Here is a 16,101-nt window from a genome sequence, read left to right as displayed (position 1 = left end):
ATGGGATGCTTTCTCTCACAACACTAGTAAGACGCTGCTCACACTCAGGCGACCCACTCCCACGCCGCTCACACTCAGGCGACCCACTCCCACGCCGCTCACACTCAGGCGACCCACTCCCACGCCGCTCACACTCAGGCGACCCACTCCCACGCCGCTCACACTCAGGCGACCCACTCCCACGCCGCTCACACTCAGGCGACCCACTCCCACGCCGCTCACACTCAGGCGACCCACTCCCACGCCGCTCACACTCATGCAACCCACTCCACGCTGCTCACACTCATGCTCATATTCTGCCTCCATGAGCAAAATGGACAAGATGCGGCTCCCCACCTTCATCTCTTCGGGCTCAGAACACAAGCCAGGGACAGAATACTGCCTCAGCGTTCTGCTGACTCGCCAGCAGATCTTTGAATAAAAAAAAGAAGTTTTATTCCCACTCCATTCTGATTGTTTTATTCATCTGTCTCTGGCTGCTGCTGCTGGCTCCAAAACAATATCAATCTTGCATACAAGATAATTAAGGTTTTTCCTCCACATTAGCAGCGCTGAAGGAGCACAGGCACACGACACAAAGCCTTTAACACAGGTGGTGTCAAACACAAAGACATTAGCAGCTCAACGTTCAACACACACGCACACACACGCACGCACACACACGCGAGATTCTTGAGATGCTGAACACACACCATTCCTGCAGAAGCTGGCACACCTCATCACCGCTGTCCTGCCTGGCTCAAATGACACAACATCTGATTTTTCTCCGCGTCATCCTCTGAGTACACAGCATTAACAGGCTACCAATGACAAGACCAGCATCCAAATGCTATTTGACAAACATGTCCATCAATGAGAAGACAGATGCACACAGACACACAGGTAAATGGACACGCAACCTCGTGGGCTGAAGCTGAACTATGGGGTTTTTTGCTCTTTACATCTTTTTAATTTCAGATCCAGAATGTTGCATGAGCACACGTCATGGATGACCAGCATCTCATCTAATCTAATCTAATCTAATCTGCATGTGTTTGGATCATCAGAGCAGCAAAAGCTGATCGTGGCCCCGGTCTCTGGGTCCATCTACGAACGACCCACTTGTTAATGCTGGTAAACTTTCTCTAAAGAGATGCGACCGTCATGACGTTTGCGATCATTTTATGACGGTTGAGACCATTTCATGACGTTTGCAATCATTTCATGATGGTTGAGACCATTTCATGACGTTTAAGATCATTTCATGACGGTTGAGAACATTTCATGACGGTTGAAACCATTTCATGACGTTTGAGACCATTTCATGACGTTTGCAATCATTTCATGACGGTTGAGACCATTTCATGACGTTTGGGACCATTTCATGATGGTTGAGACCATTTCATGACGTTTAGGACCATTTCATGACGGTCGAGACCATTTCATGACGTTTGCAATCATTTCATGAGGTTTGAGACCATTTCATGACGGTTGCAATCATTTCATGACGTTTGAGACCATTTTAAGACAGTTGAGACCATTTCATGATGGTTGAGACCATTTCATGAGGTTTGAGACCATTTCATGACGGTTGAGCCCATTTCATGAAGTTTGCAATCATTTTATGACGGTTGAGACCATTTCATGACGGTTGAAACCATTTCATGACGTTTGCAATCATTTCATGACGTTTGAGACCATTTCATGACGTTTAAGATCATTTCATGACGGTTGAGAACATTTCATGACGGTTGAAACCATTTCATGACGTTTGAGACCATTTCATGACGTTTGCAATCATTTCATGACGGTTGAGACCATTTCATGACGTTTGGGACCATTTCATGATGGTTGAGACCATTTCATGACGTTTAAGATCATTTCATGACGTTTAAGATCATTTCATGACGGTCGAGACCATTTCATGACGTTTGCAATCATTTCATGAGGTTTGAGACCATTTCATGAGGTTTGAGACCATTTCATGACGGTTGCAATCATTTCATGACGTTTGAGACCATTTTAAGACGGTTGAGACCATTTCATGAGTTTGCAATCATTTCATGACGGTTGAGACCATTTCATGATGGTTGAGACCATTTCATGAGGTTTGAGACCATTTCATGACGGTTGAGCCCATTTCATGAAGTTTGCAATCATTTCATGACGGTTGAGACCATTTCATGACGGTTGAAACCATTTCATGACGTTTGCAATCATTTCATGACGTTTGAGACCATTTCATGACGTTTGCAATCATTTCATGACGGTTGAGACCATTTCATGACGTTTGCAATCATTTCATGAGGTTTGAGACCATTTCATGAGGTTTGCAATCATTTCATGACGTTTGAGACCATTTCATGAGGTTTGCAATCATTTCATGACAGTTGAGACCATTTCATGACGTTTGCAATCATTTCATGACGTTTGCAATCATTTCATGACGTTTGAGACCATTTCATGAGGTTTGCAATCATTTCATGACGGTTGAGACCATTTCATGACGTTAAAGATCATTTCATGACGTTTAAGATCATTTCATGACATTTAAGATCATTTCATGACGGTTGAGACCATTTCATGACGTTAAAGATCATTTCATGACGTTTAAAATCATTTCATGACATTTAAGATCATTTCATGACGTTTGAGACCATTTCATGACGTTTGTGATAATTTCATGACGTTTGAGACCATTTCATGACGTCTCGGATCCATTTCATGAGGTTTGAGACCATTTCATGACGGTTGCAATCATTTCATGAGGTTTGAGACCATTTCATGAGGTTTGAGACCATTTCATGACAGTTGAGCCCATTTCATGAAGTTTGCAATCATTTTATGACGTTTGCAATCATTTCATGAGGTTTGAGACCATTTCATGACAGTTGCAATCATTTCATGACGGTTGAGACCATTTCATGACGTTTGCGATCATTTCATGACGGTTGAGACCATTTCATGACGTTTGAGACCATTTCATGATGGTTGAGACCATTTCATGACATTTGCGATAATTTCATGACGTTTGAGACCATTTCATGACATTTGCGATAATTTCATGACGTTTGAGACCATTTCATGACGTCTGAGACCATTTCATGAGGTTTGAGACCATTTCATGACGGTTGAGACCATTTCATGACGTGTGCGATCATTTCATGACGGTTGAGACCATTTAATGACATTTAAGACCATTTCATGACGTTTGAGACCATTTCATGACGTTTGAGACCATTTCATGACGGTTGAGACCATTTCATGACGTTTGCAATCATTTCATGATGGTTGAGACCATTTCATGACGTTTAAGATCATTTCATGACGGTTGAGAACATTTCATGACGGTTGAAACCATTTCATGACGTCTGCGACCATTTCATGACGTTTGCGACCATTTCATGACGGTTGAGACCATTTCATGATGGTTGAGACCATTTCATGACGTTTGCTATCATTTCATGACGTTTGAGACCATTTCATCACATTTGCGATAATTTCATGACATTTGCTATCATTTCACCACATTTGCTATCATTTCATGATGTTTGCGACCATTTCATGACGGTTGAGACCATTTCATGACCTTTGCGATCATTTCATCACAGTTATGTCCCTCAGAGCCAGAGGAGAAGAACCTCAAATGCTCCAGGAACTGCAGGATTTCAGGTAGGCGAAGAAAGCATAGGTTCTTGTCTTTACAACGCTGCTCCCCATCATCCAGCCTGTTTTCTGATATGCTCTTTCATTTCTCCTCCTCTTCCTCTCTTCTCTCCTCCTCCTTGCTGTCATTTCCTCTCTTGGTTCAACTTTGCCTCCCACTGAAACGACATACTTAGAGAAACTCTTGTGTCTCTGATCTCCTCCTCACTTATTTTTGTTTTTACTTCCTATTTTTTGCCCTCCTCTTCTTTTGATTCCTCTCTTCCTTTCCTCCCTCTTTCTGCTCATCATCCATTTCATTTCCTCTGTGATCTCCTGTTAATCCCTCCATCTCGTTTCCTTTACTCTCCTCCTCCGCATCTGTTTCCTTGTCGTCTGGTTTGTTTCCTTTCCTCTACTTTCCTCCTTCTTTCCTTCACTCTTCCTCTTCTCATCATTACTCTAATCTCATCTTTTCATTTTTTTTTAGTTCAACCCTTTTCTCTCATCTTCTGACCAGTTTCGCTGCCTCTTCTCCTCGTCCTCCCTGCTGTCAGTCCAGGGAGGACCCTCTGACCCGGTCTAGATCAGGGACGCTGGTCTCTGGGCCATGAGATGTAGAGGTACATCTGACGTTAACCTGAGAGGCAGGTGTGCGGAGCCTGTGCCTGGAAGCATGACGCAGCAGTGGAGGAGCCGCTGCTCGCCTCCTGCTCCGTCCTCTGGCCCATCACCTTGCTGGCATGTGGTGTCAGCTGGTGGGCTCCATCCCCCCACTTTGCCAGTATAGATCCCATCAATGGCAGGCACAATGGCACAAACCTGTTGGTGCTGAATCCTCCGTGACCCTGCCAACGGCACTGGTACCGCTGGAGTTGGGTCTCCTCCAGCTATCAACATTTGGAGAAGAATTTGGTCCAACACTGTACGCTACCAGTATACTGGGTGTCCTGTGTCCACTCAGACCTTGGGCATCACGGAGGTTAGACGTAGATGTACAGCTGAAGCTGCTCGTTAGAGCTCAGAGAGGAGAAGCTGAGAGGGTCAGCGTTGCTGCTTCCTCCCCTGAGCTGGGGATACCATCGTTTCTATTTCAACTTCTTTCATATAACTTCAGCCGCCAATCAAACTTTCCCCATTTAATAAGAACTCACCTCTTTCATTAAGAAATCCTATGACAGTCACAAATTTTAAATGATTGACAGCTGAATCCTACTGGCTCCCCTGAGTTGTGACATCATCAATCATCTCCAGATGGAAAACGCAGCAATTGCCTGACCTCACACGCCGACAGTTGCTCTTCCATGATGCCTGTATGCCCACTGGATTTTATAAGCAAAACCTGTCTGATACTCATAGACTAACTTGTCAAAATTCAATAAGATGATGTTCCATCAACAAAATTATTTTTCAGTCATTAAACTGGACCTCGTCTGAGATCAAATGTCTTCACTTCAGGGTTATTGTCGAGCTATGACGTCCTGCCTGTCAAGGAACCAAGGTTGGGGAGTCTCTGCAGGGACTCAGAGGATCATGAATGCGCTTTAAATGCTCCAGCTGTTGGGAAACAATCGGATAGGCTGACCTGAATCAGCTGGGAGGCTTCACAGGTTGGCCGCCCTCAGCCTGTAATGTACCAGGACTGTGGCGAGCAGGTGCTGTACGCCGCTTCAGTCCTGGTCCATGATTGTGGCTAAACTAAAGCACAGATTGTGTCAGTTTGTGTCAAAATAGACCTTCACTCTGTTTTCTACGCAGCTTTTTTTCACACAAAAGTGACTCACATTTTTCAAACTGGTGAAAGAGTAAATTTTGTATGACTCACTCACACAGCCACTTTAGTCCATTTTTTTTAGATTTGGAGATAGGTCCAGGGTGTGTGGTGAGAGCAGCTGCATTCAAGCTGCAGGAGTTTCAGCTCTCGTGTTCTGGAAGTCCAACAGCTTCATCTGCTACAGAACCACACACATCTGCAGCGCAATCACACAGCTAGACACTCGGCCGGACGCGTGAGAGCAGCCAGACTTTCTGAAGAGAGTGTGGATGAGCGCTTGAAATGGCCACATCAGTCTGAAGGGGCACAGATGATGGGGATCTGTCTTGGTGTCATCGCCACATCTCATATTTCACTAGTTAGACGAGCAGTACTACGAGCAGCGGAGCCGATTACTGTTCATCTTACTGGATTGAACGACAGTTTTTGGGGTTTTTATTGCAGCTGCAGCAGTGATTGAGTGACTCGTACTTGGTCACTTCATTTACAGCGTTCTGTGCAAGTAACTGCAAACATAAATCAAACATACATAAAGTGCACAAACAGTACACAAACTGTGCACTGTTTGTGGGAGTGATTGAATAGTGATGTGTTTGTGGGAAATACAGGGAGGTTCTCCTTCTAGTTCCCTCATGTAAGCGGGACCTGGGGGTGGAGAGAGCCCCTACACTGCAGCCAAGTCTGACATGATCGTGAAGGTGGACCGGTTCTGGCTTGGGAGGCCAAGACTCTGGAATACTGCACACTGGTCACACTAAACAGTCCAGAATCATTTTCCTCATTTCACCTGTGTTTCCCTGCCATGAGATCAGTCCCATATCTGAATGGGAGTTCTATGTTCTCTCAGGTCCAGACTCACAGGACCAACCAACCAACAGGACAGAACACAGCCTGGGACTGAGGTCCTCTATCCCTGCCATGACAATCTGGAGCCCTTCGTCTCTGGTCTTCACATCTGAGCTGACTTGTCGGAGTACACAAGCCGGTGCCACACGCGTCCAAATTCAAGTCATCGGGTAAAAGTCTAGAGCTGGATACTTTTACTTCCTGTCTCTCCGGTGAAATTGGTGCTCCAGCTTCAAAACCTGCCAGCAGTGTGTGCCGTTGTGACTCACTCAGCATTTCCATGTAGAATTTAGCAGTTTTCAGTTCCAGATCACTAAACATGGTGCCTGCAGAGGAATTCACCAGCTCACTGTCCCATTGAATATTCCTGTTCTAGGAGCACAGAGGTGATGGGTCCTTGTCAGGACTTAAGCTACAGCAACTACATCCACTATATACACTCAGCACCCTGCCAGCTCCTCCAGAAGCATCTGAACTCAGCAGAAAAACAAAATGCTAGTGCTCACACACATGATGGAGAAGGTGGACGGAACAGTGAGCGATCAGTCAGTGGAAGAACACAGCTGGGGGGAGAGTGAGAGCAGAAGACAACTGACAACGGCAAGGTGGCCCAGTGGTACAAGACCAGGATCAAGCACACCGTGTGGTGCCCGTGTATGAAGAGACGTGACACTTGAGCCATCAGAGTGTTGCGTGCTGCAGAGAGACCTACCTGGAACAAAGCTCCCCCGCACCACCTCCTTGTACGCCCACCATCCTTCATGAATTTTTGGAGGACTTGGTTGTGCTGTGGTGAAGAAAGACAGAAAGGAACATCAATCACGGCAATCTGAATCCACACAGAGAATAAAATGTGGTCCTGCCATCTATCTATATTTATATCTATCTATATCTATCTATCTATCTATCTATCTATCTATCTATCTATCTATGATGAATATATATCTATCTATCTATCATTTATCTATATCTATCTATCATTTATCTATCTATCATCTATATATAAATATCTATATCTATCTATCATTTATCTATCTATCAATCATCTATATATAAATATTTATATCTATCTATCATCTATCTATATATATATATATCTCTCAATCTATCATTTATCTCTATATATATATAATCTATATATCTATTTCTATCTATCATTTATCTATATATATATATATATCTGTATCTATCTATCTATCTATCCATCTATCTATCTATCATCTATCTATATCTCTCAATCTATCGTCTATCATCTATCTAGCGATCATCTTTCTATACATATCTATGTATCTATCATCTATCTATCATCTATCATCTATATCTATCTATCTATCATCTACCTATATGTATCTATATATCTATCATTTATCTATATATATCATCCATCTATATATATCTATTTCTATCGATCATTTATCTATATATATATATCTATATCTATCTATCATCTATCTATAGCTCCCAATCTATCATCTATCTATCATCTATCTAGCGATCATCTTTCTATACATATCTATCTATCTATCTATCATCTACCTATCATCCATCTGTACATATCAATATATCTATCTATCATCCATCTATTTATACATATCTATCTCTCTATACATATCTATCGATCAATATCCATGTATGTATATCTCTATCTATACATATCTATCTATCAATATCTAACTTTACATATCTATCAATATATCTATCTATACATATATATCTATACATATCTATCTACCTTTACATATATATCTATCTATATCTATTTACCTTTGCATATATATCTATACACACACACACACACATATATATATAAAAATTTACATATCTATCTATCTATCTTTACACATATATATACCTTTACATATCTATCTATCTACCTTTACATATATATTGATATATCAATATCTATCTATCTACCTTTACATATATATCTATATATCTATATCTATCTATCTACCTTTACACATATATCTATACATCTATATCTATCTATCTACCTTTACATATATATCTATATATAGGAGGCTTCTCCTCCCCAAGTGCAGGACCAACACTAACTGGACACTAGTGCAATAAAGAGACTGCATATTATTATTATTGTTATTACTATTGTTACTACTGCTGCTATTATTATTATTATATTATATCATCATCACTGTTATTACTGCTTCTCTTATTATTATTACTATTATTATTACTATTGTTATACTATATTATTATTATATTATCATTATAGCATATTATATCATCATTATTATTGTTATAATAATAATATTACAATATTATTATATTATTATTATTCCTGTTACTATGCACATATACAAATCACATTCAGGCACACACACATATATATACATATACATATATACACATATACATACACGCACACATATATATATACACATACATATATACATATATATACACACACATATATATATACACATATACATATACACATATATATACACATATACATATATATACACATATACATATACACATATACATACACATATACATATATATACACATATACATATACATATATATACATATATATACATATATACATACACATATATACATATATATACATATATACATACATATATATACATATATACATATATACATACATATATACATACATATATACATATATATATACATATATATACATACATATATATACATATATACATACATATATATATATATACATACATACATATATACACATACATATATATACATATATATATATACATATATATATACATATATATATACATATATATATACATATACATATATATATATATATATATATATATATATATATATATATATATATATAGTCTTTGTTTTCTTTTCTTTTCTATACAGTTCTATTTATATATATTATTTTTACCTTTATGGTAACAGTGCTGTGAATGTTTAGGAGAAGGCAATTTCCCTGGCGGAGCGTCCGAAAGGGATTAATAAAGTAATCTGTCTCTCTGTGTCTGTCATATATATATCTATACATATCTACCTTTACATATATATCCATCTAAATCTAACTACCTTTACATATATATCTATCTAAATCTATCTACCTTTACATATATATCTATCTACCTTTACATATATATCTATCGATATCTATCAAACTTTACATATATATATCTATCTATACATATATCTAACTATATCTATATATCTATCTATCTACTTTACATATATATCTATATGTCTATATCTATCGATATCTATCAAACTTTACATATATATCTATACATCTATATCTATCTACCTTTACATATATATCTATATCTATCTATATTGATCTACCTTTACATATATATCTATCTATATCTATCAAACTTTACATATATATCTATCTATACCTATATATCTAACTATATCTATATATCTATATCTATCTACTTTACATATATATCTATATCTATCTACTTTACATATATATCTATATCTATCGATATCTATCAAACTTTACATATATATCTATATATCTATCTACCTTTACATATATATCTATATATCTATCTACCTTTACATATATATCTATATATCTATCTACCTTTACATATATATCTATATCTATCGATAACTATCTACCTTTACATATATATCTATATATCTATCTATACATATATATCGACAGATATATCGATGGAACTATCATGCCCCTAGATTACGCATCACAATATCAATACAGATTGAAGTTAAATACAATGACATCATTTTGTCGGTTGAATATGTCTGCAGGCATAGACTCCTCCTTTTATCCCCAGGGGAGCTGTGGCTCTACGCTGCCGTCAACCCAGGAAGTGACAGAGACTCAGGTGGAACATCTGGAATTTGCACAAAAATCCCCTTGAAGAATAACTAATTGAAGGCGTTGACCGGGCACACATAAGCGTCTGTACAGTGGCTGTGGGGGTGCGCTGGGCCTGAGTAAACTGAGCGTAGACTGGGTGATTGACAGGCTGGTGGCCGGAGCAGCTCGCTGCAGCCCAGCTGTTTTGGTGGGAGAAGACTTCTGTAAAGCTGTATGACAGATCAGGTTGGCCACAGACTCTTAGTGACCTGAATCCCATTTAGCACAGCTGAGGCCTATTTCATCCTCCTACTTGGGAGTCTGGCAGCAAGCAGCCAGCCTCCTCCAACACCCCATAATTCAATAAGAGACTTGGTAAATAAACTGTTCATTTCTGTATAATATCCAAACTTGCCCATTAATATTCATTGAAGGCCACGAGCAATCCTGAAGCCCAACCATGCAGAGAGAGCGAGGGAGGAAGGGCAGGATGGAGGGGGTGACAGAGCAGGACAGGTACAGATAGAGAGAGAGAGAAAGAGGGAGGCGGGGGGGGGAGACAGATTGGACAAGACACAGACACAAACCCGGAGTGGTGACGTGCATCCATAAATAAAACTTGACCTTGCCAACAGCTGTGCTTACTGACTTATGAGACAATTATCTCCCACCGAGCTCCTATTGGTGCCTGGTTTTAATAGCCCCAGCTGTGTGTGTGTGTGTCTGTGTGTGTTTGTGTGTGTGTGTGTGTCTGCGTGTGTGTGTGTGAGAGAGAGAGAGAGAGAGAACATATTTGTCTCCGAGTGAAAGATTCGGGGCCTGAAGTCTGTCTCAAATGCGAAGCAGGTTAAATACTCAGCAGGATACTTGTACTGCACTGTGGTACTTGTGTTCAGATTGTATGGTCCAGGTTCCTATAGATGGAACTAGGGATGGCGTTCAAACACAGGTGCTGTCAAGCTGCTCAGATGTTCGTCCACGCACGTGCTGATGGTCGTTGACATTCCTGAGACCAAAACTACCAAAACATGGCAGCTGTTCCTCCAGCCCTGCTTCAGAGTGAAGCTCAGATGATGGCGTAGTCTGGTGGGTCAGCTGGCCTTTAAAAAGATGCTTCATCATGGGAACCCAGCTAGCTGAGGAAATTACAGGAAACTCCAAAGCATTTTTCCCTGTTTCATGGTTTCAATGATTTGTGTTTCATCTCTGAAAAATGATATTTTAATCAGTCATTTCAGGATGTCAGTGGGCTGACAATACTCCAGTACCCACAAGTCTCTGCCAGCGATGCTTGGGACAGCCAGTCAGAGACAAACACACACGCTGGGCTCACTCAGAACTGCTCCAGAAATTGAAGTCAACCTACAGGCCATGTCACAAAGTTTGAAAGATCTTCCAGAAATCACTCATCATGCGTAATGAAATTGAAATTTGTCCTATCAACTGATTGAAGTCTCTCTCAAACGGAACAAGCCAGAATCAATGAGAACGTTTTCCATTTCAGAACTGATGGACGAAAGGTTGGTATGTGCCAGGACATGTGGACGCACATCATCACAGATAGAGACACACACACATACACACATATACATACACACAGACTCACACAGACACATACACACACAGACACACACACACGGACACACACACATACAGACACACATGCACACACGGACACACACACACACATACACACATATACAGACACACACACATACAGACACACACACACAGACACACACAAAGACACACACACAAAGACACGCACACACATACAGACACACACACAGACACATACACACAGACACATACAGACACACACACACACACACACAAACACACACACACACACACACACACACACAGCACTTGAAAGTGCAGAGCTCAAGGTTGTGTTTGTTCTGACAGCAGAGGTCCAGGGGGGAGGCGAGCATCAATAATGGAGGAGGTTTGAGGGAGGTGAGCACTTTGTCCTCTCTGGCCTGGGATCCTATGGAGCTAAAAGCCATCAAACCCTGCCAACTAAAGCCAACAAGGAGACTCGGGCCCTAGCACAGTGTTGCCGCTGAGCTACCGTCCCAGCAACGCACTGCCCAGAATAGTCCAGGGCAGCACCGCGCTCAAGCAGCACTTATCACAGACAGGAAACTAGGACACTCCAGCCCGCGTTCCTTTTTTTGGCAAGTTTGGTCCTGTCTGATGACAGATAAAATCACTGTGATGAAGGCTCCAGGTCACCGCTTGGCCCTGTGACAACAGGAGTACAACCGGCACACCCTTTCCTCTGTCTGTGGTGACTGCAGTCACACTGAGGTCACTGTTCTCCACTGCACGAGTCCGCAGCAGAAGAAGGAGGCACACACGGCAGCATATTCATGTTGCAGGAGGTCTTTTGCGTCCTGATAGGTGGATGTTGCTGCGGTTTGAGACCTGAATGAGCCGAGGCATGCGTGTGGGAGATACCAGCCTTCGCCAAATCCCAGGACAGATCACTGCATTTGATTGGTTTATCAGGCTGGAGTTTTCAGTCGGGGCTGTGATGGAGGAAAGGTGTTTCTGGACCTCACGGAATTCCTCAGTTGAATAACAGTCACAGTATGAAAAGGTTGGAATAACTGAAATAAGGGGGAGGGGCTTAGCATCTACCAGCCTCTGGCTTCCGAGGCCTTTCGGCGTGAACTAACAGAAACTGGAGGAAGTGACATCAGGCCCTGGACTACATCTCCCTCTCAGACGTCAATACAGGTAGTTCTCGCATCGGACAGGATTTCCACAGGTATGAACAGTAGATCTCCAACCAGTTCCATGTTGGTGTAAATGTGGATTACAAGACTAAAGGAGTTCAGTTGTGTCGCAAAGTCATGGCTGTCAGCTGGCCAGGCAGTGTGCAGGTGAAACCTGGCAGACTGAGGCAACCCCTCTGGAGGTGTTCAAGAAGAATCAGTTTCAGGTGAACAAGATCTCATGAGGACAGCGAGGTGCGGACAGTCAACAGGTCCATTTCCCTCAGTCCGACACATACACATAATTCCTCTTCCTGTTGCAGGACACACATCTGCACAGGATTATCAGATTAGCAGCTGCAGATTTGGCTCCTCTGACAGGCCTGAGTATGATGGGCGTGTTTGGGTGCCTGGCTGTTGTATAAAAACAGAAAGAGCCGTTTCCTGATTGGAGCTCTTAGAAAAACCCTGTCCCCCTAAGTGCGCTGCTTTGATTTCACCATCGTTCCTGTCCTCCTTCCTCTCAGCCCTGTTTTCTCTGCCACTTCCTGACTTACTCGTTCTGCCCTTTCAGGCTGACACAATCCGTCACAAATACACACCCTGATACACACGTGCCGTCCCATCTCCCTGTGGTAAATTACAGCTGGCGTGGAGGTCGTCACACTCCAGCTGGCTGATTCCTGAGCAGCAGATGTGATGAGCTGCTGCTGCTTGGGAACAGTAAAGGTGGTCACTCTCTTCATCACACACACAAACACACACCTGTGTTACCATGGTGATTATTCTCTTATCATCAAACTCTGATTGTTACACTAAAACCAAACCTGGTGTTGAATCTTGTCTACCAAGTATCAGTGATGGGAATAACGGCGTTAAAATAAACTTAGTTACTTTTGTCAGTAACAGGTAATCTAACTAATTACTTTCTCTATCGTTACAACGCTGTTACTGTTACCAACACGCCGTTACTAGGCGTTACTGAAGCGACTCATTGACGCTACCATCCGACTCAGCTCACAGACACAGGAGCCGCCAATGTGTGTGTTTTTTTCTCCTTTGGCAAGGGGGGAGGGGAGGGGCGAGATAACCGCCTCAGTAATGATGATTGGCTAAGAGACAGTAAGATTTCATGTTGAGCCAACCAGAGACATCAGGTGGGCAGGTGTTGACACACAAACCAGCACGTCGCAGCACACACACACACACACACACACACACATAATCAGAGGTGGCGAGTCCAACTGCGTTTTCAAAATGGAAATATAGGCACTACTTTAACTTCATGGAGGTTGAAGGTCAAAACGTCCATTTTGAGTATAGGTGACATCGTCCCAGAGCAAAGAGGCCGTCAACGTCCAGTGTCAGCAGCTCCAGTTTCGTGAGGCACCTCTGGATGGCCCAAGCTTCTGCTAAACCAGTGGAACACCGCTGGCACCGCTAATGGTGACAGCAACTGGTGCTGCTAACGGAAGCTCCGCTAACAAAGACGGACAGGAGCCACACGTCCAAGCAGCCACAGCTGGATTTTTCTGCCCGGCTCCAAAAAACTTGTGACACAGACAGAAGTGAAGGAACTGAGAGGCCGGGATGTTGTTGAAAACAGGCCGGCGCTGCCAGCAGGTGATTCTGACTCCTTCAGAGCCTCAGAGGAGAAACACAGGAGACGAGGAGCGGCTCCGCCTGCAGAAGGACATTTTCTAAATACATAAAACAAATTCTTTGACATTTTTAAACTGAAAAGAAAAATGAAAGTAACTAGTTACTTTCCCTGGTAACTAGTAACTATAACTAATTACTTTTTCAAAGTAATGTACCCAACACTGCTAAGCATATTCTCCATTAGCATCTAAAAACATATCTGCTCCCTGACTGGTTACCAGGTTAATGTGGCTTGAACTCCCAGACTCACGAGCCCATCTCAACTGTTTGGTAACCATGGTAACGGCAGCTGATTTCGTACAAAAAGCAATTACACAAAATTGGTTCCTAAATCAAACTTCACATCCAAACCTCAGACGGCCTTTCCAAAATTTCTCTAAATCTCAAATGAACCCTTGCTGCCAGGATAGTGCAGGTGAGGCGCAGGCACCGCCCCTCTGCAGGCACCGCCCCTCTGCAGGCACCACCCCTCTGCAGGCACCGCCCCTCTGCAGGGGCGTGCAGACTGAGCCTTGGCTCATGATGTGTATTATGAATGCAGAAAACAGGAGAGGGCGCATGGATCATCTGAAGACAGATGGGATGGGCTGAGTCTGTCACTGCTCACTCCTCAACAGAAAACAATTCAAAGGTGGCCACAGCAGGCGGAGGCCAGACGCCCGGGGCAGAGGTCAGACGCCCGGGGCGGAGGCCAGACGCCCGAGTATGTTTAGTGTCTAGTTTCTTTCTTGCAAAACCATCTGAGACGTCAAAGACACGGTGGACAGATGCCATCATCGCCACATCCATCACAGGCTTCCTTCAGCCATTCAGATCACTGTTATGTAGCTAAGCCACGTCTCCTCAAGGACGCCGATTGTCAGGTCTGGACACAAATGTGCACCATGAAGCCTGACAAGATGGTTTGTCCAGTGACCTTGTGACCTTTGCGAACGCAGACATATCCATGAAGATATCACAGTCCAGCAGAATTCCCAGAGTCAGAGATTCTGATGATGGTGCTTGAGTGTGAAACATCAACCCTTCATCTGATGGAACCTCACAGACGCCGTTCTCATTTTTTTGAAGGAATCTCTTTTCAAATGTTGAATCTTGATTTTTATCTACACAACATGTTGGCTTCATTTCACTGCTTGTTGCTGTGTTCTGGTTCTTACGGCGGCTGCAGCACCATTTAGTTCTTGCTAAGCAGTCATTTCAGGCATGTTTCGACTCTCCATGCTCATCTCTTCCACTGACAAACCCACAAAAGTCATCACCTCCGACGCTTCGGGTTTTCAGTCTCTCTGCTTGGATTCATGGCCCAGTTTTACTTAGTTCTGTCTCACCACTCGACAGCCATTAGTGCAGAAGACGGACCAGTGGAACAGCAAGTGACTCGTGAGGAAAGACAGTAAATGGTAAATGGACTGCATTTATAGAGTGTTTTTCTAGTCAGGCCACCACTCAAGGCTTTCCAGCACATTCCCATTCACACACAGAGCTGGCAGCAGCACCAGGCGGGACTAAATAATCTTCTGATCATTCATCCCATGTCTGTGTCACTAATACCCTGTGTCAGCTCAGATCCTGCCAGGCACCATGAAGCCGAGGAAATGACTCAAGCGCCAGTGAAGGCGGGAAATAGCAGTACCAGCAGGGAGGGGAGA

The 16,101-nt window shown here is 42.5% G+C and overlaps 1 protein-coding gene across 1 annotated transcript in view; it reads right to left on the bottom strand.

Moving 5' to 3' along the window:
• The window catches only part of ca10a (carbonic anhydrase 10 (inactive)a), a 162,322-nt gene that overhangs the window by 130,524 nt on the left and 15,697 nt on the right, over window positions 1-16,101 (bottom strand). Inside the window, exon 2 of the mRNA XM_086195302.1 lies at window positions 6,957-7,031. Within this exon, the coding sequence (XP_086051428.1) occupies window positions 6,957-7,031 (75 nt within the window). The remainder of the gene's footprint in view (window positions 1-6,956; window positions 7,032-16,101) is intronic.

The sequence above is a fragment of the Aulostomus chinensis genome, chromosome 23 (genome assembly GCF_037954235.1).
Source record: "Aulostomus chinensis isolate RoL2024-O1b breed Wild chromosome 23, RoL_Achi_v1.0, whole genome shotgun sequence".
In the NCBI taxonomy this organism is placed as follows: Eukaryota; Metazoa; Chordata; class Actinopteri; order Syngnathiformes; family Aulostomidae; genus Aulostomus; species Aulostomus chinensis.
This window is presented reverse-complemented; position numbering and strand designations above follow the sequence as displayed.